Source organism: Euprymna scolopes, chromosome 45, assembly GCF_053919585.1.
Source record: "Euprymna scolopes isolate OS-2025 chromosome 45, ASM5391958v1, whole genome shotgun sequence".
Lineage (NCBI taxonomy): Eukaryota > Metazoa > Mollusca > Cephalopoda > Sepiida > Sepiolidae > Euprymna > Euprymna scolopes.
The window spans coordinates 39332373-39359239 of record NC_136526.1 but is presented as its reverse complement, the minus strand read 5'-3'; the positions used below and the strand labels follow the sequence as shown (position 1 = coordinate 39359239).

General features: G+C 33.0%; 1 protein-coding gene across 1 annotated transcript; it reads right to left on the bottom strand.

Annotated features, from left to right (window-relative positions):
• Window positions 1–889: 889 nt before the first annotated feature.
• On the bottom strand, window positions 890–11851 carry LOC145269081 (uncharacterized). Its single transcript, XM_080124678.1, has 5 exons — window positions 11794–11851; window positions 10588–10743; window positions 5181–5320; window positions 2080–2219; window positions 890–1044 (listed from the first exon to the last, which is right to left on the bottom strand). Exons 1-5 carry the CDS (start codon window positions 11798–11800, stop codon window positions 918–920), a joined length of 570 nt encoding a protein of 189 aa, XP_079980804.1. The 5' UTR covers window positions 11801–11851; the 3' UTR covers window positions 890–917.
• Window positions 11852–26867: the final 15016 nt, after the last annotated feature.

Here is a 26867-nt window from a genome sequence, read left to right as displayed (position 1 = left end):
TTATTTTCCTTATTGTTCTGGTGATATAATAAAGTTATATATATATATGTATATATATATAATATATATATATATATAATAAAACGTATATATATATATATATATATATATATATATATATATATATATATATATATATATGTAGGTAGATAGATAGAACTATATCCGAATGTCACCCTTTTTCCATATTTAATTACGTTTTAATTAATTTTTAATTTTTATCCGGAAATGTAAAAATAATCAAAATAATCATCTATAATATAAATCTCACCTGTCCGTTTAAATGTATGTATGTATGTACGTATGCATGTATGTCTTGTATAAACTTTCGACAGAAGCGGTAGATTTTCACGAGATCGGTATCGTTTGGAAGCTCCAACCTTTGGACAACAAATATCGAAAAATTGGCTAAAAAACATTAATTAATTCACCCTTAACTGGGCACTTTTCTACAGGTGGGGGTCGTTTTTTTCGCCGATATTTTCGAAAGTCATCGCCTCTTTTCGAATGTCTAGCCTTTATTTAAACCCACGTCACTTCCGGTTTTGGCGATGAGCGCAACAACAAAGACGTCACGTTTTTTTTTCACATTCTTTTCCTTCTTCGCGGTACAGGTCCGAGCCAGCCTGCCTACTACCACTACTTTTTTTTTTGCTCAACACACATCAACAAACACCGGACAACGCCGGGCACCCAGGCTAGTATACATAAAAAATAACTTCTACTCTCCATAAATAATCAGCCTTTGCATTATCTCCCCCTTTCATGTTAATGTAGTATATGTTCCTTAAGTATGATATCATACTCCCAGACTTAAAAAAAAAAGAATAGGCGACAGGAAACTGTATGTATTTGCTAACATAAAAAAAATTACAAGAAACTGAACATGTTTTTTTTTTAATAACGAGAATTTTTATTTATACTTGTTCTTCAAAATCATAATATAAGTGACCACCGTCAGGTAAACTTTTACACTTTTTGTTGAAAAAGTCATATCTGCGGTAAATTTTGATTCTCCCCTCATGTTTTGGCATTACGGCGACCCTGAAAAAAAAAAGAATACAAAATTAAATATAAATAAAAACGAATTCAATGAAGACATTAGGGCATGCAAACGTCTAAAATATTGTCAGAATTATTGATAAAATTTAGTTATATATATTTAAATGGAGATAGGAAAATAGGTAAATATATAAATCTTAAAAAAAATACTTTCCAAGGATGAGACTCAGATAAAATATTTTCGATTGTTTTCTTTTCCTTATAAGGGAAATGGTTTCCATAATGTTTTATTGTTAAAGTGTTTTTTATTCAATAAGTCTGAAGAACAGCTTTTCTTGTGAAAATTTTTAAAAGACATAATGTTTGAATTTGTCCGAATAGTCTTGAAACAATTGTAACTAACGATGAAATACACTATTTGTTGCTATCCATCCATTCTTTGATGGCTTGGTTTTGTCAAAACAATATATGAATGCTCAATTATGAAATATGATAATTTTGTAGCTTACAGTTTAAGTCATCTCTTTTTGGCTTAAAATTTATTGGTATATGAACGATTACGGAATTTTCAATTATATAAACCCAGTAAAATTCGGAATACTACAAATAAGACGATATATATATATATATAATAGTCTATGTGCCTGTGTGCGTCTGTACATTTTCCTATCAAATTACTCTATCAATTAAAATTTCTGTCTAAACACTCAGGATTTTACATAGGGGTATTGAGATTTGATAAAATATTTTTCATCGGTTTTCGGCCAGAAATTTGGCTGTCAAGGTATCAAAATTAACCAATTTATACAGAGAGAGGAAGAGGGGAGAGAGTATTATTATATATATATATATATATATATATATATATATATATATATATATATATATATATATATAATTATTATTAAATGATAATAGTTTTTGTACTAACAGATATTAGTGTTTCATGTTTACGTAATCGTCAGTGTAGGGGTGACAATTTCTGCCGATCATGAGATTCGAACCCAGAACGTGTGTTTCAGGTCAGCAGGTACATGCGTATAATTGCTATGCATTTTAAAACATGAAAATACGTACGCATCTTCGATGTTGAAGTAAAGATTTTGTTTAGAGGATATTGCAGCAGCGCATGTAATATTGTCTAATGGACTTCGGTGCTTACTTTCCCCCAGCACAAGAACTTTATAGTCCTGATTGAATTCGTAAAGATATCCCTTCTGAAAAAAACAAAATAAAAGAGAAAAACACCAACAAAGAAATTCACAATCAAGCCATCTAGTTTATTTATTTGTCTATTAACCATCATAATATTATTAATCATATTTCTAATTATCATTTTTTCAAGTCACAATTTTTTATTCATCTTTATTAACCATCATAATATTATTAATCATATTTCTAATTATCATTTTTTCAAGTCACAATTTTTTATTCATCTTTATTAACCATCATAATATTATTAATCATATTTCTAATTATCATTTTTTCAAATCACAGTTTTTTAATCATCTTTATTAACCATCATAATATTATTAATCATATTTCTAATTATCATTTTTTCAAGTCACAATTTTTTATTCATCTTTATTAACCATCATAATATTATTAATCATATTTCTAATTATCATTTTTTCAAATCACAGTTTTTTAATCATCTTTATTAACCATCATAATATTATTAATCATATTTCTAATTATCATTTTTTCAAGTCACAATTTTTTATTCATCTTTATTAACCATCATAATATTATTAATCATATTTCTAATTATCATTTTTTCAAGTCACAATTTTTTAATCATCTTTATTAATCACCATCATAATATTAATCATATTTCTAATTATCATTTTTTTACAAATCACAATTTTTCATTCATCTTTATTAGCCATCATAATATTATTAATCATATTTCTAATTATCTTTTTTTCAAATCACAGTTTTTTAATCATCTTTATTAACCATCATAATATTATTAATCATATTTCTAATTATCATTTTTTCAAGTCACAATTTTTTAATCATCTTTATTAACCATCATAATATTATTAATCATATTTCTAATTATCATTTTTTCAAGTCACAATTTTTTAATCATCTTTATTAATCACCATCATAATATTAATCATATTTCTAATTATCATTTTTTTACAAATCACAATTTTTCATTCATCTTTATTAACCATCATAATATTATTAATCATATTTCTAATTATCATTTTTTCAAATCACAGTTTTTTAATCATCTTTATTAACCATCATAATATTATTAATCATATTTCTAATTATCATTTTTTCAAGTCACAATTTTTTATTCATCTTTATTAACCATCATAATATTATTAATCATATTTCTAATTATCATTTTTTCAAATCACAGTTTTTTAATCATCTTTATTAACCATCATAATATTAATCATATTTCTAATTATCATTTTTTCAAGTCACAATTTTTTAATCATCTTTATTAACCATCATAATATTATTAATCATATTTCTAATTATCATTTTTTCAAGTCACAATTTTTTAATCATCTTTATTAATCACCATCATAATATTAATCATATTTCTAATTATCATTTTTTTACAAATCACAATTTTTCATTCATCTTTATTAGCCATCATAATATTATTAATCATATTTCTAATTATCTTTTTCACAAATCACGTTAGCTATACAATAAGTAGGCATTTTCAAATTTTATACGAAACTAACGGACATTGTTCATAACAAATAGCTTCATTTGTATTGTTTTAATTGTTTGGACAATTATCTACATTTTGGGTGTTATTGGCACAATGTTTCGGTCGGTGAAACCTACGGCCTTCATCAGGTTGTAGGGTGTTCCGTAAATTATAAAGAAAAAAATAGGATAAATCCTCAAAGGTTACAAGGATATTTTTTAAGACGTTCCTATGATCCAATTTTTACTGAATCACTACGCTAATTATCAACATTAGTGTAAAAAATGTTTTACGAAACCGTTGATAGACATCTCATGTGTGTAAAAAAAAACAAAAAACAGTCCGGGCACATCCTCAAACCCAGTGTCAAAATTCTTTCAATGCAAAACATGGATTTCAAACCTGATTAAGGTCGTAGGTTTCAACGACTGAAACATTGTGCCAATAACACCTAAGATGTGAATAATTGTTCGAACAATCAACGCAATACAAACGTTCATACCTCATCTCCAAAATTCAGAATTACAAATAGCTTCATTCACTTTCACTGTTTTCTTAAATGCGACTAACGCGGCAACAACTTCATTTTTCGAGGATTAACAGATTTTAATTGATTGATTAAAAAGTTCTTATATCGATATTTTTAGAAACATTAATCGAGCTCCAAAATACAAATCTCCTTTTTCTCAAAATGAATGAAAAATAGACAAATATGAGGGTGGTTATTATTAAGCCTTACTTACACACAACTGTGTTTTCTACCATCTTTATCAGCACCCACGCCAAACACGTCGAGAACCTGAACAAATCTTACATGTCTCGCCTTCGTAAGTTGATGAAATAATAAATCTAGTTAGAGCTTAGAAACCAAGGTTCCTGGAAAGTCTGATCGGCATTCCCCGATAAGAGTGCCACAGGCGATTAGAAATAAACTAACCCCTTCTAAAAGAGAGAAGGCGAAGCTTGGCAGGACGGACCTCCTAGAACTGCACAGAACTGTCTTCTCACCGTAACAACATGGATCAGGTCATTACAGGAGTGGTCTGATTTCTACTGATTTTGGTCGCCGATGATAATGATCCCTATCCTTCGTTGATTGATGGAAATCGATTGTCAAATCAAGATACTAAACGATGGTTTTCACTTTCTGTCAGGTTATATTAACTAGAACAGTATCAGCTTCGTTTAAAAGTCATATATACATCAGGTCAGATTCAAAGTTTTTGAAACAGCATATTTATTGGCCAAATATATATATATTATTTTTAAAATATAATTAAAATAATAATTATCCACTACGACTCATCAGAGTGCTTGGATCTGATGATTCGACGAAACACGTTGCAGTGGATAATTATATTTTAAAATAATACACATGCCGCTCCCCATATATATATATATATATATATATATATATATATATATATATATATATATATATATATATATATATATATATATATACATATATATACGTATGCAAATTGTTACAAACCTTCAGGAGATATATTATGTCATCTTCATAGTACCATATCGCACATTCGGGTTGGTACGTATGCTCGTTGGTATTTTTAATTTTTGAAAGTGGAAGAAATATCCCTCTGTAAGATGAAAAATAGACCCATATCCTGTCATCTGAAATATATTAAGACGAAATATTTTTACTTCAATTCTATAGAAAACCATTATTATTTAGTGTTATCAGCAAAAAAAAATTACTGCCGACCGAAATTTATAATAATAAAGAGAATATGAAGAAGAAGAATGTGAAAAAAGAAAAGGAGGAAGAAGAAATAGAAGAAGAGAAAGAAGAAGAAAAAATAGAATAGGAAGAAGAAGAAAAAAGAAGAAATAGAAGAAAAAGAAGAAGAAGAAGAAGAAGACAAAATAGGAGAAGAGGAAGAAGAAGAAAAGAAGAAATAGAAGAAGAAGAAGAAGAAGAAGAAGAAGAAAAAGAAGAGGGAGAAGAAAAAACAGAAGAAGAAATAGAGGAATAGGAAGAAGAAGAAGACAAAAAGAAAAAAATGAAGAAATAGAAGAAGAGGAAGAAGAACAAAAAAGAAAATAGAAGAAGAAGAAGAAGAAAAAACAGAAGAAGAAATAGAGGAAGAGGAAGAAGAAGAAAAAAGAAGAAATAGAAGAAGAGGAAGAAGAAGAAAAAAGGAAATAGAAGAAGAAGAAGAAGAAGAAGAAGGAGAAGAAGAAGAAGAAGAAGTAGAAGAAGAAACAGAGGAAGAGGAAGAAGAAGAAAAAAGAAGAAAAAGAAGAAATAGAGGAAGAGGAAGAAGAAGAAATAGAAGAAGAGGAAGAAGAAGAAAAAAGAAGAAAACGAGGAGGAGAGGAAGAAGAAAAAAGGAAATAGAAGAAGAAGAAGAAAAAAGGAATAGAAGAGGAAGAAGAAGAAAAAAAAGAAGAAATAGAGAAGAAGAAAAACAAGAAGAAATAGAAGAAGAGGAAGAAGAAAAAAAAGAAGAAATAGAAGAAGAAGAAGAAGAAGAAGAAGATTTAACCTGTATACAGACACCCTAGGACCTTTATTATTCCTAATATTCCTAAATGATCTACCCCTGATAAAACCGTCTCTAAGATGGGCATATTTGCTGATGACCCCACGCTCTATAACAGGCACTATGGGAAAACAAATGAACACATATCTAAGGAAATTGCAGAAACACTAGAGGAAGGCCTCCAATCTGTTGTGGAATAGGGACAAAAATGGATGGTCACATTCAATGCTTCCAAGAGTAAACTTGTTTTGGTCAATAATTGCAAGAAACCTCCTCTACCACCTATTGGCCAACAACACATTACCTGAAGTACTTCCTTTAATCTCCTCGGCATAACGTTCACAGGGAACATGAACAAATACATTGAGAGCCTTGCCAAGGCTGTTGCGAATAAGGTAAGCTCTCTCTACCGTGCTAGAAAATTACTTACGCCTGAAAGTATCCTGTGCCTCTATAAGGCCACCATTCGTCCATGTATAAAGTATTATTCTCACATTTGGGCTGTTGCATCTGCTGCTAGTCTCTCGCTCCTAGAAAGGATGCAAAAGAGAGTCGCCAGCCTGATAGGTCTTGAACTGTCATCTAAGCTTCAGCCCCTATCCCATCGACGGAATGTTGCATCCCTCTGCTTGTTTTACAAGTATTTTAATGGTGAAGCTCTGACGAACTACATGCACTTGTACCCCCTCGACATAAATACCGCGACAAATCTGACAAACAGCTAAATCCCACCCCTTCACAGTAGAGATCCCTAGGTGTAAGAAAGCCTTCTACTCCAGTAGTTTCTTATCCAGAACTTCTAGACTTTGGAACTCCCTTCCGGGATTCTGCTTTCCCAACGTTCAAGCGTAATGTGAACAGACAGTTCGCTACTTATCTCCCTTTATAATACCCCTGTAACTTACGTCCCCGATAGTAGCCTTCTGTTACATGATAAGGGCTGTTCCCTTTTCATGTAAGTATAAAAATAGAGAGATTAGTTAAAATGAAAATAAAATGAGAGAAAGCAGAAATCGAACCCTGGATATAAGTTTTAAAGAACAATAGGTTTAAATGGAATGTCCAGTAAATTGTTAATTCTGATGAAATAAATAATAAATAAACTATTCATTGTTAAAAGAATGTGGATAATAAAATATGGGTTAAATGAATTAGATATGTAGGTTGAATTCCTTTGTGAAAACAACAAGGAAAAAATAGGTTATTGAGAAATCAGAATGTTCAGAAACGTGCGACTCGCGCATGTTGCTGGCATGTGAATTGTGGTCACGTGGCCGGACATGTATGGATTTCTCAATATAGGAAGAGAGAATTAGTTAGTTAGTGAGTTAGTGAGAAACTGAGAGGGAGTTTGAGAACGACAGACGATAGTCTGGAGTTTGGAATTCGAACGTCTAGGAAGCGAGACGGTCACTTTGAAACTTAATATGTGAAGCTTTGAATTCTTGGACGCAAATCCCTCAATCGGTCAGGGAAGAATAAATGTTCAATGTGTTTTTATAACTGCCGTCTCCTGTGTCCATCATTACATGAAAAAGGTATTGTCTATTTATGTGTACAAACTATTTGAAATTCATCATCTAAAAAATATATGTGTTAGAAAGAAAATGTGTCTATTTATGTTATACAAACACTCCCGTTCATACGAACTGTCAAAGCATAAATGCCAACATGTAAATCCATCGGCATAAATGCAAACCTCTCAATTATCGGTCTGTCTATCTAGATAGCGAATCACCTCTCAAAGTTTATTTATATGTACACACACTCTCTCTCTCTCTCTCTCTCTCTCTCTCTCTCTCTCTCTCTTTACATCTACGTGTTAATGTCCACATCTCTAATAATGTTAATGTCTCCATATCTCCCATCTCTTCACACACATGAACTCTCCTAAGACTGTCTATCACTCTAAGACACTTATCCTTCATAACATGAACTACAAAAGAACATTCATCATCTTAAGTATAATAATGGAAGATAACATATAACACTTCTACTTCAAAATGGACCTGTGCTTTGTTTGGGGTGAAAATTTAATTGTAAAAAGTCAGGAATGATGGAAAGGCTGATGATGAGACTAATAACTTAAACTTTGCTGGAATCATGCGGAAGAATACAAAAAACGTGGGACGGATCACTGTTCCTTTATTTCCGAAATAACAATGTTTTTATTTAAATTCTAGAGAAAACCATTATGTTTAGCCGTTATCAGCAAAATCACCGTCGACCGAAAGTGAGAAGAAGAAGAAGAAGAAGAAGAAGAAGAAGAAGAAGAAGAAGAAAATTATCGAATAAAATTGTGCTGACAATTTTGGAATACTTATTGTCACTCACTATTTAATTTGCATTCAGAAACGAAATCTACACTTCGGGATGTCAATTTTCTTTTATTTACAAAATAAAAAAAAATGCCAATGAAAAAAGTTCCCTTACAAAAAATAAAAAAAACAAACACACATGTTAATGTTTATAAGCGATATTTTTAGGTTCATAAAATCATGAGTTATCTTTTCACGGACTGTAACCATTAAAATCTGTTCTCTGTGTCCTGCTTCCTTGGCTGAACGAAGATGCTGAAGTTTCTATGCAATATGAATAGACTTCTCGATTATCTCTTCGCGTAGAAAAACAGTATAATTCTTGAAGCGTCATATATTAGAAGTCATCACCTTACTATAAATAGCATTCGAGAAAAGCAGCAATATGTTAAAATGCCTTGCGTAGTGCCTAAGGGACGGACTTTGCCAACAGTGCAAACGAACTTGCTGATTTTAATAATCGAATTTTTAATCGATCTATATTTTTAATCGACTTTTCATCGACTTTATAGATTTTAACTTACAATCACCTGACGCGGTTTAATGCATGTTTTCCTTTTCAATTTTTATTTTCCATTTTCGTTCCTTCGCACTTTTGCTTCCTCAACACCTAAAGCTGATTCGTGGACGAATCGAAAGCGCTCGTCACAGTAACAACTATGGAATCTTCATTAATATTTTCAATCTTGATATAAAACAGATTATACGGAAAATCGAAACATCGAAAACAAGTAATCATAAAGCAAAGTGTCTCCGTTGCATTTATTAATGTTTGCTTGAATGAAAAAATTCTGCCTAAATATGCCAATGTCAAATATATATATGAAAGTGGCATATTTAGGCAGCATTTTCCCATCTAAGCAAACGTTGAATGCAACGGAGACATCTGGCTTCATGACTTAAAAAAAAATTTTTTTTTCGATTTTCCGTAAAGTCATTTTCATATCAAAATCGAAAATATTAATAAAGGTTCCATAGCTGTTACTGTCACGAGCGGTCTCGATTCGTTCACGAATCATCCTCAGGTGTTAAGTAAAGGGCGAAGGAGCGAAAATGGAAAGAATGTGTATTCATGAGAAGAAAACACTTTCTATAAATATAAATATCTTATGAATATGTCTCGAAAAAGGTTAGAAAACTTACTGGAATTTGAATGGTGATCGTGTTTCATGTTGTACAATATTCCTACCCAAAGGATTAAATGATATTTAGAAATAGACTTACCTTTAAATAAATATGCTTTAAAAGAATAATGAAATGGAATAATTCACAACTTCACAAGAAAAAAGTGAAGGAGTTCAAATAATATTATTAAAAGAAAAATAAGATGTGAGTAGAAAAAAAGAAATTGATTTTACACACGACTGTCAAGGCTGGACTGACTTATATATATATATATATATATATATATATATATATATATATATATATATATATATATATATACCAATGAGTGCCTTCAATGTTTTGTCTGCTTGGGGGTGTGCAAGTCGCTGGCAGGACTAAAAAGTCATCTTCGGGCACATGGACTTTCAATGACTGAAAGACTGGCACTCCTCTGACAATACGTCGCAATCACTATACATATATATATATACATACATATATATACATATATATGTATATATATATGTATACATATATATATACATATATATATGTGAGTACATATATATACACATATATACATATATATATACATATATATATATGCATATATATATGTATACATATATATATACATATATATATATATATGCATGCATATATATATATATATATGTATGTATGTATGTATATATATATAATATTGTTCGTTTGAGAGGAACAGTAGTAAAAATATGTATACTTCGATTAAATTGTAAGAAGTTTAATTCAAATCATATTTGATAGTTCACGCCATTAATACCCGGGAGATTTATTCATGATAAGAAAAAAACTTCTATAAATGTCTTAGAATCTTATGAATGTGCTTCAAAAAGAATACGAAAAGTTACTGAAATTGAATGGTGATCGTATTTAATGCTGTATAATATTCCTACCCAGAAGATTAAATGATATTTTGAAAACGACTTACCTTTAAATAAATATGCTTTAAAAGTCTTTTCAGAATGTGCTGCTGCTTGTACCCATTCGGGACCTCCAGGGAAAAGGGATTGGACACTTTTCTTTGTTCCATTTCTTTCCTCAATAACGTCACCTTTATCGACGAACAAAACGACTTTTCCGTAAACTAAAATTGAAAAATAATTAAAACGTTTTTAAAACTTGTTCTATGCATATAAAAAAATTGGGCTTAAACTTTGAGCTGCGATTTTGTCACGCATTTGAAAATATTCGATTCTTAAGGGTTCAGTTATTACTCGTTTTACCATTATGTTGTTTTAAAACTAATAAAGTAAATCAATATTAAGTTGATTTTTGGTTGTTACTTTCTGTTGGTGATTATTTGCTATTCTTGGTAAATATAGTAAGTTTCAATCCAAGCAAGCTGTGTCCTGCCTGGTGATATGGACAGTGTCACTGCTTCTTACTCATATCCCAATGCCATGCCCACGGAAACCATTCCAGCTAAAGGGTTATAATTTGTGAAAAGATGATTTAAAAGTTCAATCATTAGAAGTCTGATATCTGGATCTCCTTACACATTGCGCATGTTTTCGTCTTCAATGTTGCTTTTGACAATTCTTTTAAAACTCGATCAAAATTTTTTTTATATCGAGACAACACTTGCAAAACATAATGATTTTTCTTCCCTGCAACCTCTCGCCCACAGAAGGGACGCTGCAAGCCTGTTTTTATTTTATCGTTAATTCCATGGCAAGCGCTCGTCTTAGATCCAATCTCTACCCCCCTTGCCAATCTTTAACAAAAAACACTAGTCTAGCTGAAACCACTGTCAGTAATTTTCCCCACTCTTTATCTGTGCCTAAATCAAAACGTTAGGGAATTCCAAAGTCTAGCGGTTCTGGGGAAGAAACTACTGGAGTAGAAAGCTCTTACATCTAGGGATCTCTAATGAGTAGTGGTGGGATTTAGCTGCTTGTCGGGTTTGTCGAGAGTATTTATGTCGTGCTTGCAGTTCGTCAGAGCATTCACCATTAAAATACTTTTTTTTACATTTCGATGACAATAAAAATATAGGAACGTGAAATATTCGATGATCATCATTCAATCCCGGGCAACGTTGGGTCACACTTCTAGTCTCATATTTTTGCAGCATTCTATTTATACTGTACAAACCTCTAATCACCAGAAGGTTGTATAAAACACAAACACTTACCACTCATGGCCGCGTCGATGCTTTTAAATGTCTGATCGCAAAAACTAGCTGCTTCCTCATCTGTAAGCAGAGAGAAAAAAAACGTGATGATTAATATTACGTGTGAATATTTAAAAAAGAAAAGCGTGTGTAAATTGAAAATCCCCGTATAAAAATGAACAATTCTTCAATATGTCATAGATGACTTTGTAATATGTAAATAATAATAATCATAATAATAATATTAATAATAATAATATCGATATTTCATTCTGACTATCTTTTTCGTGTCTCTCCTACATATGTTACATGAAAGGGCTGTCCCCTTCTCATGTAAGTAAGAAGACCAACTAGATAAGTGAAAATGATATAAGGAAAAAGCTAGAATCGAACCCTGAAGGCAAGTGTTAAAGATAATGGAAACTGAAGTCTTAGGATTTCAGTCCATTGTTAATTCTATTAGAAATAGTTAAATATTGTTTATGTCAGAAAATCCGTCGATTCTTTTAGAAATATGGATATGAAATATGTCAGTTAAAGAATGGGCAATGCGAGTTAAAAAAATATTGTTTAAAAATAGGTTAGATATTAAACAATTAGAATTGAGGATTCTTTGTTTGCCAAAAGTGTGTTGGACAGACATATATGGATCCGCGTGGAAATTAATCACGTTATGGAACACACTTCTGACGTCATAAACGAAGGAGATTTCTCATTATAAGGATCTAGGGTTCGAAGTTAGAGAGTCAGTGAGAGCCGGAGAGAGAATCAGGAGAGGCCGAGAGGAAAGCTCCTTAGAAACGAAGGGATTAGTGTAGACTATGTAATTGAAAAGGCTTGGGTTCCTGAGCTCATCGCTCGGCCGGTTGAAGCCCCCTCGGTATTGTCATCATCATCGTAATCCCTGTATTACATGAACCCGTTAGATGTGCTTCTCTCAATATGAACTCCCGAAGAGAATATGAAGAAAAACGAGAGTTGGGGGGGGGTGTCTCTGATCGCGTAGCGTGGAATTAACTAAAAGCTTCTTGATAAATAGTTTGAGTTTTCCCGATGTGTGGAGATTAATCAAGTTCCATTTATAACGATTTGTATACAGCCCACGCTTCTGGTCAGCACTCTGTTATTGGCCTAAACTTGGAACCAAGCCGCTGCATTGCTACTTTGGACTTTACGGACTGTGCATACAAATCTCTTGCGTTATTTATCGCTGGAATTCCTGAAGGCGGCTTTAGTCTCACTACATCTGTTACGTTGAAATCGATGGAAACAAATGATTTCTGTTCGCAATGGCAGTAGCACATTCTGGAGAGAACTACGGCTGGCTGTTAGTTTTTTTTCTGGATTTTTGGGGAAGTTGTGAAGCGGTCTCTACAGACAATTAACCATTCCATCAGGTTTGATACTATAGAGGACACGTTCTTTCTAAACATGGAACGCAGAGGGATATCTGATATAAATGTACGGAAGCTATCACAGTCAGCCACAGAGTATCGATATACTGTATGATGGAAAGGTACGTCTGAGGACTTATTACATTTCGTTTTTTATCTTAACTGAGACAACCGAGTGGTCAGAAGATCCCAGTGGAGACGGACAGGGCATGAACATAGCTCAGGGCAGAGAAAGGTCTAGGAGACTTGCATACTGACTATCAGTGTCGGGCACATGGGTGGCTTCGTGACAAATCTGAGTTAGGTCGTAAGCCATGGAGAAATCGTGACAGAACTTCCCTTCATCATCTGTCTTGTTTGAGTGAGTTAACCATTCCCCATGTTGAGCATTGAAGTCTCCACAAACGTGATTGTTAGTTAAGGTATGAGCAGACAGGATGTGGTAAATTTTCTCAGATACACTCTCAAAGATAGTAACTCCACTGTTGTGCGGCCAATAGAGGGCAAATATAAACGCATGTTGTAAGCAAGTGCAACCTGGAACCACATATAGAAAAATTTAGGGTCTTCACTGAAGATGTCTCTACATTGTTGATTACGTTAAGTTTGGGAAAATGAGTTAAAAAAAAAAAAAAAACTATACAGAATACTGTTAGAAACCCACCGAATATATTTTCACGGTAATATATATTCTATGGGGTTTTTAACAGTACTTTGTATAGATTTTAAGGTTTAACTCATTTTTCCAAACTTAACGTATTCAGTGCTCTTACTAGATACCCAGCTCTAAGCCATTGCCATGATCTTTCATGAGCCACTTCTGCTATATCCTGGGAAGAACCTTCCATGCATTTTCTTCCTAGCCAGTTCCTCTGCCCTTTTTCTATCCATACGTTTCACATAATTATTGATTTTCAGTTTTTCACTTACGTGTTTTCGGCTTGATTAGCTCTACTATTCCATGCAGCAGACGTCTGTGCAAATCTAGGAGTACGCTGTCACGAAGATAAAGTCAAAAAGCAATCAAAAATGTTGCAGATGTCTGAATTTTATCTGTAAAATATGTACATCAACTTATTGTCTTCTTACAAACACTTAATTTATATATTTGTGTGTCTAGATCTTAAAGATAACTTATATTAATAAAGAAAAATCTTATGTAAATAAAGAAAAATAAATAATATTAATAAAGAAAAATATCTTATGTAAATAAAGAAAAATAACTTATATAAATAAAGAAGAATATCTTATGTAAATAAAGAAAAATAACTTATATAAATAAAGAAAAATAACTTATATAATTAAAGAAAAGTAATTAATATTAATAAAAAAATAAATTATATGAATAAAGAAAAATAATTTATATAAGTAAAGAAAAATAACTTATATTAAAAAAGAGAAATAACTTACATAGATAAAGGTAATTAATATGAATAAAGAAAAATAACTTATATAAATAAAGAAAAATAACTTACATTAATAAAGAAAAATAACTTATATAAAAAATAACTTATATAAATAAAAAAATAACTTATATAAATAAAGAAAAATATCTTACGTAAATAAAGAAAAATAAATTATATGAATAAAGAAACATAACTTATATAAAGAAAAATAACTTATATTAATAAAGAAAAATAATTTATATTAATAAAGAAAATAACTTATATTAATAAAGAAAAATAACTTACATTAATAAAGAATTCTAACTCGAGGTAGATAAAGCCAAAAACATCCACGCATTAATATCCAACGAAGGCCATCAACTCCCTGTATTTCTTTCTATAAAAGACAACACGCTATGCAACATACAAATATCTGTGCGTGAGGTCGCCAAGCTAATCAAGAACCTTGATTCCAGTAAAGCAACTGGCCCTAAGGGCATTCTAATTATAGTGTTAAAAAAGCTTCAACCAGAACTTGCCCCCATACTTACAAAACTGTTTAAACGTTGCCTTAAGGAGAAGTGCTTTCCAACACCCTCGAAAACCTCATCAGTATGCCCTGTATTTAAGAATTTAGGTGATAAGTCATCTCCCTCTCAGTACAGACTAATAAGTCTCCTGTGTGTCATGAGCAAGTTGCTGGAATCCATATTAAATAGAGAAGTAGTACAACCACCTCAGCAGTAATAACCTTCTTAGTGACATGCAATATCGTTTCCATTCTGCGGGATCTACAGCAGATGTGCTAACGGTTATATCTCATAGAATTAGTGAATCTCTCGACAAAGGCTTCCTTTCTAGGGCAATTGCTCTTGACATATCAAAGGCCTTCGATAAGGTGTGGCAGAAGGGCCTACTTCACAAGATTCCCAGCTACGGTATAACTGGAAATGTTTTCTCAATAATTAAATCATTTCTCTCTGATAGGCTCATAAGAGTAATGGTTGATGGGCAGAAATCATCAATCAAAAAAAAATATTCAAGGGTTTTCCTTAATATTTCAGCTGGTTTCATTATATTCGTTCTATCTTTCCAGCCATTACTCTGATTCCGATTTCTCCGATTCTTTTTTTACAGTTTTTTCGGGATTGTTCCTAGTGCTCCTACTATTAAAGGTATTATTTTGATTTTCTTTATTTCCCATATCCTTTTCAGTTCTGACTAGCTCTGTGTATTTACCCGTTTCTTTTGATATTCACCCTGTGAAGTCTACGCTTTGTCAGAACTTTTCGTTCTTGTTAATTATTACGACATCTGGTCTTCTTGCTTGGATGGGTTTATCAGTTTGTATGTCCATGTCCCATAGGATTTTGTGATTGTTGTTTTCAAGTACTGTTGCCGGCTTATGTTTGTACCACTTGTCTGTGCGTTCGAGATACAGTTGTTTGCATACTTCCTAGTGTACTACCCAGTTAGCTGCATTCATTTACTATATGGGTTACTGTCTCGTCTCTTTGTCCACAGAGTCTACATTTGCTGTTTTCTTGTGTTTTGTCGATCCTCGATTTGAGCTGATTAGTTTTTATCGAGTTATTTTGTGCTGGAGTTATTAGGGATTCAGTTTCTTGGCTTATGTGTCTTTTTCGCATCCATGTCCAAGTGTTTTCGTTATTTTCATGTTTTGTCATCCTTTTATGAGTCTTCCCTGTAGTTGTTTCTCTTCCCATTTTTCTTTTATTGTCTTATCCTTTATCTCTGTTTTCTGTTTTATTGATTTATTCAGTGTCTCTTGTTGCCATGATTATTCTTTCAATGTTTTGAATTATATATTTTTCTGGTTCTTTTTTTTTGTCATTCGTAGTCTTCTATACAAACCAGTCCCCTTCCGCCGTCTTTCCCTTTTACGTAGAGTCGGTCAATATCGTCCTTCGAGTTTAGTGCGTTGTGCATGGTCATGAGTTTCCTAGTCTTCTGATCAAGTTGTTTCAGTTCTGCTTTAGTCCACCCTATGAACAGTCCAGAGTGATACTACCCATGTATTTTAGCCTTTTGTTAGGTTTCTGTTATATAAGTTGGTTTCAAGAAGATATTCATTAATGTCTCTAGTTCATTTTCGGTCCTCGCAAAAAAGTTTCAGATCGTCCATGTACATCAGGAAGTTCAGATTTTCCTCCGTGTTAGAGAACTAGTATCCGACTTGGCAATTTTTCAATATATTGTTCAGGGGCATCATGGCTATGATGAACAGTAATTGTGATAGCGAATCTCCTTGGAAGATGCCTCTTTGTATGTTGATTTCTGTTATGTGTTGTCCATCAGCTGTCAGTTCCAGTCTCCATGTTCTCATCGCTTTTTCAATCATGTTGATGATCCTGCTTGGTATTTTATACATTTTAAGCATTCAATTATCCATGCTTGGGGGATCCTGTCACACGCCTTTATTATTATTATTATTATCATTATCATCGTTATCATTATTATTATTATTACTATTCAGATGACATGATATATACATTCGAGCCCATTTTTAGGACGGAATTCCAACTACTAACGTTTTCTATAAATTTGAATGAGGCTGCACACGACCCTGAATGTGCGCTCCAGTACTTTAGTTATGACACAATATATCTCATGAAGGTTGGTTAAATTTTGCATACTTATAAATCCCTCTCTCTCTCTATAAAAATGTAATTCTTCGTTCGTTCGCAATTAATAGTCTAAAAACCACTGGACGGATGGCTTCCACCTTTTGGTATAATATGGTTACTATATCCATGTGTGTTTTTATATATTTCTTTTTAATTATAACATTATACTTAATTTTTCTATGATAAATAGGTGGTTTTCTTTGTACCGATAGGCCATTTTTTTATTTAGGGACAATTAATTATTACCGCTTCCTGTCACGTGACCAGTGTTTCCAATGTAGCGGTTTTCCTGCTAGAACTGGAGATTTCGTTTGCAATCTAGCGGAGAATTCTAGAAAATCTGGAGATATTTCGCACCCACACAACCGCAATTTTAGATTAAAAAATAAAGAAAAGCGCTTGAAAATACTTTAAAACATAAAATAAACTCATTCATGTAAGTAAAAAAAGTAGCATTTATTGCCTTTGGTAACAATTATTTATTGATTATTTGCTTTGTTTTTCACCTTTTTTTCGGCTAACTATTCTTAAATCTCGCTATAAAATCGAAAACAAAATTTCCAAGTACATTTTAGGTGGGGGGCATTCCTGCCTCCGAAGTTCAGTTTAAAATATGATCTAAGCAACCCCGCTTAATTTAGAAGTATTTAGTCGAAAATTGTAAAAAGCAAGAAACAGAAAGAAAAAACTTATACCAATACAGTAGAATTTAATTATCTACCAACCTAAATACTTTTAACATGCTAAAACAAAGTTTTTTTGTGTTTTTATTTTTCTAATTTCAAAATATGTTGCACCATTATTGTGATGTTTAATTTGTAGTATATTTATCAGTTTACATATACATATATTGACACACATATAAACGCGTATATATATATATATATATATATATATATATATATATATATACAAACTTTACTGAAATTCAAAGACTTACATTTTTTTATGTAACTCTTGTTTATTTCATCTTGGATCTCTTCATTACAGCCGTTTCGTTAATGGGATGACAATTTTATGATTTTATGTTTTCATCAAAATTTATTTCTCACCAACTCGTCAGATGTGATTGCCATCTGATGTTACCAACAAAAAGTTAATTTTGTACATGATAAACCTGGTTCGTTCGTTTGGGTAAAAGAAATTCCATCATATATATATATATATATATATATATATATATATATATATATATATATATATGTATACATCAAAGATGGAACGATAAAAGTGTCGGTCTTAAGAAAACTATACTACAACCTTATTTATAAACTTTTTATTGAAAAAAAATCAATTCAGGAAACATGAATATATAGTAGAGCTAACACATCATCAGTGTAACCGCCTTCAGCCTCAATCGCTACCTTGATATGGGTCCGGAACAAGGAGCATGTGTTTTCCACAAGCGCTGGCGGGAGCTCGGCGAATACTCGGCAGATGGCGGCGATCAACCGGGCTTTGTTGTTGTGAGAGGTCATGTCGGTGATGTTCTCGATGTATGATCAAACAAAGTAGTCCAGCTGGTTAAGGTCGAGAAATGAGGAAGGCAGTGAGAAAAGGGTACAAAGTCCTAGCACTCATTCTGAAGCCAAGCATTGGTTTATTTTCGACTGAGTCCTACTGTGACGCCCAGGATCTGCTAGTGGCTACCTGATTGCACCACACTCTTCAACCCATCCAAGTAATTTTTATTAGAATGTCTTGCCCTTTTCTTTTCCAGTTTTAACAACTAGTCATTTATTTTTCTATGTTTAAGCTTAGCCATATTACTTTTCATGCTCGCATTTTTCTATTGTAATCCATGCTTTTTCTAGGCTTCCAATAAATTCACCTGTTCTTTGTTTAATTTCAGTCTTATTTTTTGGCCCACATAAACACATGTAATAACAATGGACGGCACTCGTCTGCTTTCAATAAAATCCCCCAATTATCTCCCTTTCATGCTTTCATTCTCACTTGTTACTTCTCTTTTAGAATTAGTAGCAACAGTAGTCATGACGAGAGGTGGTTGCTATGTAAACCAGTCATAAGAAGCTCACCTATTTTTTTACGATTTTGAACACCAGAAAATTCATCATAATTTTTGTCTTACTGAATGAAAATTGAAACTTATTTGTCACAATATAGCTGCGAAGGTGATCTATAAACGGTAATAATTGTTTGAAATTTGGTCCAAAAAATGAGTGAGCGGTGAATCTTTATAAGTATTTGTTCTAAATGACAAAAACTGACACTTAACCATATATTTAAAACACTACCGTCTTTGAATGATATAGTCAGCAAAATTTCATAGTTAGAATTTAAAAAAATAATGGCGAAGGTCAGTTTTTATTTTTTTTATTTTATTTTTTTTTACATGGAAGTCACCACTTATTAAGGCCCGGAATATTCAATTGAAAATTTCTAAGTCAAAACAAGAGGGGATGTAGTTATAGATAGATAACAAGCTTATAGGCCAAGACAAGTCAACGTGTATTCAATTAAATATTTCTAAGTAAAAACAAGAGGGGATGTAGGTACCGGTAGATAAGAAGCTACTAGACCAAGACATGTCAGCGTGTATTCATATAAAAAATTTCCAAGTCCAAACAAGAGGGGGTGTAGGTATAGACAGATGAGAATCCTATAGACCAAGACAAGTCAACGTGTATTCAAATGAAAATTTCTATGTCCAAACAAGAGGGATGTAGGTATAGGTAGATGAGAAGCTAACAGGCCAAGAAAATTCAACGTGTATTCAAATGAAAATGTCTAAATCAAAATAAGAGGGGATGTAGGTATAGGTAGATGAGAAGCTAATAGACCAAGACAAGTCAACATGTATTTAATTGAATATTTCTAACTCCAAATAAGAGATGTAGGTACAGGTAGATAAGAAGCTAATAGGCCAAGACAAGTCAAAGTGTATTCAATTGAAAATTTCTAAGTCCAAAACGTAGAGGATGTACGTATAGGTTGAGGAAAACCTATAGACGAAGACAAGTCAACGTGTATTCAAATGAAAATTTCTAAGTCAAAACAAGAGGGGATGTAGGTATTGATAGATAAGAAGCTACTAGACGAAGAGATGTCAGCATGTATTCCAATGAAAATCTTTAAGTCCAAACAATAGAGGATGTAGGTATAGACAGAAGAGAATCCTATAGACCAAGTCAGGCCAATATGGATTCAATTGGATATTTCTAAGTCCAAACAAGAGCGGATGTACGTGCCTGTAGATAAGATGCTAGTAGGCCAAGACATGTCAGCGGGTACTCAATTGAAAATTTCTAAGTCCAAACAAGAGGGGATGTAGGTATAGGTAGATAAGCTAATAGGCCAAGACTAGTAAATGTGTATTCAATTGAAAATTTCTAAGTCAAAACAAGAGGGAATGTAGTTATAGATAGATAACAAGCTTATCGGCCAAGACAAGTCAACGTGTATTCAAATGAAAATTTCTAAGTCAAAACAAGAGGGGATGTAGTTATAGATAGATAACAAGCTTATAGGCCAAGACAAGTCAACGTGTATTTAAATGAAAATTTCTAAGTCAAAACAAGAGGGGATGTAGGTACCGGTAGATAAGCTAATTGGCCAAGACAATTCACTGTGTATTCGATTGACAATTTCTTAGTCCAAACAACAGAGGATGTAGGTCCCGGTAGATGAGAAGCTTATAGAGCAAGACATGTCAACGTGTATTAAAATTTCTATGTTCAAACAAGAGAGTATATAGCGGTAAATAAAAAGCTAGTAGACCAAGACATGTCAACGAAGTCCAAACAAGAGAGGGTGTAGGTATAGGTAAATGAGAAGCTAATAGACCAACACATGTCAGCGTGTATTCAAATGAAAATTTTTAACTCCAAACAAGAGGGGACGTAAGTATAGGTAGATGAGAAGATAATAGACCAAGACAAGTAAACGTGTATTCAAATGAACATTTCTAACTCCAAACAATAGAGAACGTAAGTATAGGTAGATGAGAATCCCATAGACCAAGATAAGTCAACGTGTATTCAAATAAACATTTCTAAGTCCAAACAATATAGGACGTAGGTATAGGTAGATGAGACTGCTATAGACCTAGACAAGTCAACGTGTATTTAAATGCAAATTTCCAAGTCTAAACAATAGAGGATGCAGGTACCGGTAGATAAGAAGCTAATAGGCCAAGATATGTCAACGTGTATTCAAGTGAAAATTTCTAAGCCCAAACAAGAGGGGATGATGGTATAAGTAGATTAGAAGCTACTTCACCAAGACATGTCAGCGTGTATTCAATTGAAAATGTCTAACTCCAAACCATAGAGAACGTAGGTATATGTAGATGAGAATCTAATAGACCAGGACGAGTCAACGTGTATTCAAACATAAATTTCTAAGTCCAAACAAGAGGGGGTGTAGGTACCGGTAGATGAGCACCTAAAACGCCATGACGTTTCAGTGTGTATTCAGTTGAAAATTTCGAAGTCCAAACAAGAAAGAGGGGATGTAGGTGCCGGTAGATGACAAGCTAATGGGCCAAGACAAGTCAACGTGTATTCAAATGAAAATTTCTAAGGGCAAACAAGAGGGGATGTAGGTATAGGTAGATTAGAAACTAATAGGACAAGACAAGTCAACGTGTATTCAATTGAAAATTTCTAAGTCCAAACAAGAGGTACCGGTAGATAAGAAGCTAATAGGCCAAGACAAGTCAACGTGTATTCAATAGCCATTTTCTTTGTCTCAACAAGAGGGGATGTAGGTACCGTTAGATTAGAAGCTAATAGGCCATGACGTGTTAGCGTGTAGTCAGTTTAGAATTAAGTCCAAAGAGTGGATGTAGGTACAGGTAGCTGAGAAGCTAATAGGCCATGACCTGTCAGCCTGTATTCAGTTGAAAATTTCTAAGTCTAAACAAGGTTCCGGTAGATAAGAAGCTAATAGGCCTATACATGTCAGAAATTTTCATTTGAATACACGCTCCAAACAAGAGGGGGTGTAGGTAGCGATAGATAAGGAGCTAATAGGCCTAGACATGTCAGTGTGTATTCAATTAAGAATTTCTAAGTCCAAACAAGGGGGGGGGGAGCTGTAGATAGCGATAGATGAGAAGCTATTAAGCCAAGAAAGGTCAACGTGTAATCAATTGAAAATTTCTAAGTCCAAATAAGAGGGGATGTAGGTACCGGCAGATAAGAAGCTCACCAGCAAAGACAAGTGAACGTGTTTGCAATTGAAAATTTCTAAGTCCAAACAAGAGGGGATGTAGGTATAGGTAGATAAGAAGCTAATAGTCCAAGACCAGTCAATGTGTATTCAATGAAAATTCTCAGTCCAAACAGGAGGGAATGTAGGTAACGGTAGATAAGCTAATAGGCCAAGACTTGTCAGCGTGCAATCAATTGAAAATATTTAAGTCCAAACAATGGGGGGATGTAGGTATAGGAAGATGAGAAGCTAATAGGCCGTGTATTCAATGAAAATTTCTCAGTCCAAAACAGAGGGGGTGTAGGTTCACGTAGATAAGAAGCTAAAGGCCTAGACATGACAGCGTGTATTCAAATGAAGATTTTTTAAGTCCAAACACGAGGGGATGTACGTACGAGATGAGAAGCTAATAGGCCAAGACAAGTCAACGTGTATTCAAATGAAAATTTCTAAGGCCAAACAAGAGGGGATGTAGGTATAGGTAGATTAGAAACTAATAGGACAAGACAAGTCAAAGTGTATTATATTGAAAATTTTGAAATCTACACAAGAGGGGAACTAGGTATAGGAAGATAAGTAGCTAATAGACCGAGACAAGTCAACGTGCATTTAATTGAAAATTTCAGAGTTCAAAAAAAAGGGAGTGTAGATATAGGAAGATAAGAAGCTAGTAGGCCAAGAGAAGTCAACATATATTGAAATGAAAATTTCTAAGTCCAAACAAGAGGGGTGAAGGTACCGGTAGAGGAGAAGCTAATAGGCCATGACCTGTCAGCGTGTATTGAGTTGAAAATTTCTAAGTCTAAACAAGAGGGGATGTAGGTATAGGAAGATAAGAAGCTAATAGACCAAGACAAGTCAACGTAAAATCAATTGAAACTTTCAAAGTCCAAATAAGAGGGGATTTAGGTACCGGTAGATAAGAAGCTAACCAGCAAAGACAAGTCAGCGTGTATTACATTGAAAATTTCTAAGTCCAAACAAGGGATGTAGGTATAGGTAGATGAGAAGCTAATAGGCCAAGACAAGTCAACGTGTGTTCAATTGAAAATTTCTAAGTCCAAACAAGAGGGGATGTAGGTACCGGTAGATAAGATAATAGGCCAAGACAAGTCAATGTGTATGCAATTGAAACTTTCTCAGCCCAAATAAGAGGGGATGTAGGTACCAGTAGATAAGCTAATAGGCCAAGACGTGTCAGCGTGCAATCAATTGAAAATATTTAAGTTCAAACAAGAGGGGATGTAGGTATAAGTAGATGAGGAGCTAATAGGCTAAGACAAGACAACGGGTATTCAATGAAAATTTCTCAGTCCCAAATAGAGAGGGTGTAGGTTCCCGTAGATAAGAAGTTAACAAGCGAAGACAAGTACACGTGTATTCAATTGAAAATTTCTAAGTCCAAACGAGAGGGGGTGTAGATACCGTTAGATTAGAAGCTAATAGGCCAAGACAAGTCAACGTGTATTCAAATGAAAACTTCTAAGTCCAAACAAGAGGGGATGTAGGTACCGGTAGATGCGAAGCTAATAGGCCATGACGTGTCAGAAATTTTCAACTGAATACACACTAAGTCTAAACAAGAGGGGATGTAGGTATAGGTAGATAAGAAGCTAATAGGCCAAGACAAGTCAACGTGTATTCAATGAAAATTTCCAAGTCAAAACAAGAGGGGGTGTAGGTATCGGTGCATGAGAAGCTAATAAGCAATGACGTGTTAGAAATTTTCACCTGAATACACGCATTCTAAACAAGAGGGGATGTAGGTTATGGTAGATAAGAAGCTAATAGGCCAAGACAAGTCAACGTGTATTCAATGAAAATTTCTCAGTCCAAATAAGAGGGGATGCAGGTACCGGTAGATAAGAAGCTAATAAGCCAATACGTGTCAGCGTGCAATCAATTGAAAATATTTAAGTCCAAACAAGAGGGGATGTAGGTATAGGTAGATGAGAAGCTTATAGGCCAAGACATGTCAGCGTGTATTCAATTGAAATTTTCTAAGTACAAAACAGTGTAAGTAAGTGTCTGGAAATGCCTGATCGACGCCTACTGCCACCTTGGGTGCATGTAGACGTCGAAAAATGCCTTGTAATCTGCTAGGCATATCGGGACTTCGTTTTTATTCTTTTCTTTCTGTACACCTCGTAGGTTGGTGTCTGGAAGTGCCCGATCGACGCCTTCTCTTACCTTGATATATCAAGACGTAAACGGGAGGTAGGTATCGGTAAATCAGAAGCTTATCTATCTAGACATGTTGAAATTTATGTTCACACATAGGGGATGACGAGAGGGGGAATAAGGATAAAGAATAAAAAAAGAGAGATAGACAGATCAAGATAAATACAGACAGGGAACACAAGCATTGTTTTTACTGGTTAATTTTTCATAAGAATACACTTAGATTTTATGTAGACTTTTTTCTATAGCGAACACGCAAATAGTACACATATCATATAGACATGTAAATATATACATAAAACAATTATAGTTATGAGATATATCTGAACTAATCCAAAAAGACAATAATAATGAATATCATCACTCACCTTTGAAAATTATCCAGGCTGTATGCCCACTTACATTCCATCAAACAGCAGAAAATCAGGAGCCATTGCTTGGTTGATTTTTTATTTGTTTTTCATACACATTTGTAATTGTGTCTTGCTTTAATCAAGTATTTTTTTAGTTAACCTGTGGTGTTGGGAGAGGGGTTAACATGAATCAATTTTTCTTAAACATTTTTTTATATATATATTTTCTTAGTTTACAGAGTCATTGCAGTACCAAGTCTGACACTGTAATTGCTTGAAAAGTATTGCATTGGGAAGGATTCTTTTTTTTTTTTTTTTTTTTTTTTTTTTTGAGGTGTGCGGGAATTTCAGTAGGGGAAGTTTCTACTGATTTCAGGTTCCAAGACAGCAAAGTTGTATTTTATTGTTTGTGCATTCTTTTATCAATTTCTTACAGCTGTTTTTGTGTTATGAAAGTGAAAATGAATGACTTGCAAAGGCATTTATATTTTTGCATTCTTTTTTTTAATTCTTCACCTTTTTTTGTTTTAATGTCCCAAGAGTGAATCAAGACGGATAAGTCTTATTCAGCAGAGTGGAATAAAACAGGGTACCTTTGGTTGTCCTCAATGGATCTGTCCAGAGTAAAATGTGTCCAAGTTATTGCCCTAATAAAATGAGAACCATACCCCAAAATTAATGCAGAACTCTACTTATGTATTGCACAGCTACAAGAGTTAACTTGTCTAGGATAAGTGCCATATAAATTTACAAAACTCACTATATAGCTCTACTTATTAACTGATATGTACTTATATTGCCGAACATGTCGAAAAAAATTTCTACAGACCTCTACTTAGAAATGAGCACTCTCAAAGACAATTTGTCTAACATAATTTGGAAATATGTTTTTTAAAGTTACCATAGAGCTCTCAAATAGGAAACTTGTTTTAAATTCTTGTCATATATATACATATTTTTAAAAATTACAGTATATCTATACTTACGTATTGACATTTGTTTTCAAAACATAATGCAGAGCTCTTCATGTTTTCTGAATTTTATGCTTTCGTCTATTAATGTACTGAGCACTCTTAAAGTATATTCGTGTAGCTGAATTGCCATACATGTTTTTTGAAAGTCTATATTTAGCTCTACTAATGTATTGAACTCTGTCAAAATAAATTTATGCAGTTGAAATGCCATATCTGTTTCTCAAATGTTTTATTTAGCTCTACTAATATATTGAGCACCCTGGAAGTAGATTTGTCTAAAATAATTGCCAAAATGTTTCCAAATCTTACTACAAAGCTCTATAAATGCATTGAGCACTCTCAAAGTAAATTCGTCTTGCATAATTAAACAATGCAATTTAAAAATTTACTACACAGATATATTAAACTATGGAACACATGCAAGCATCATTGGCATATATATTTTTTAAACTTACGAAAGAGCTTTACTCGAAGTAAATTTGTCTAGAATAAATGAGAAAAATTCTTTCAAATCTTTCCACAGAAATCTACCACAGTATTAAGCACTCTGGTAATTACTTTTCCAGCATACTCGCAATACACAATTTTAAAACTCACTACAGAGCTGTACTTATCTATTTTGCAGTCTCAAAGAAAATTTTGGATCGCATAACAAATTTATATTTTTCAAATAACTCCAAAGCTTAACTCATACATTGAGCACTATTAAGGAATTTTCTCTGCTATAAATGACAAATGTTTTCAAAACTAAATACAGAGCTTGGGAAAAAGAGCTGATATTATTACAGGTTACTTTTATTCAAATAGATATAAACGGGCGTTATATAGGAGTGCTCAATAAGACAGAGCAATAAAGACATTTTATTTAGGTTTTTACTTAATAATTACACTTTAAATAGTACTCAAAACTAGACAGAGCTGATATTATCAAACGTTTATTTTATTACAGGATATATAAACATTAAGATTTAACAAGAGTTAT

Coding starts and splice junctions, on each gene's coding strand:
- LOC145269081 (XM_080124678.1), bottom strand. Junction 5,321..10,587: donor TAAAGCATATTTATTTAAAG/GTAAGTCGTTTT, acceptor AATATATTTCAG/ATGACAGGATATGGGTCTAT. Junction 1,045..2,079: donor TACTTCAACATCGAAGATGC/GTACGTATTTTC, acceptor TTTTTTTTTCAG/GGTCGCCGTAATGCCAAAAC.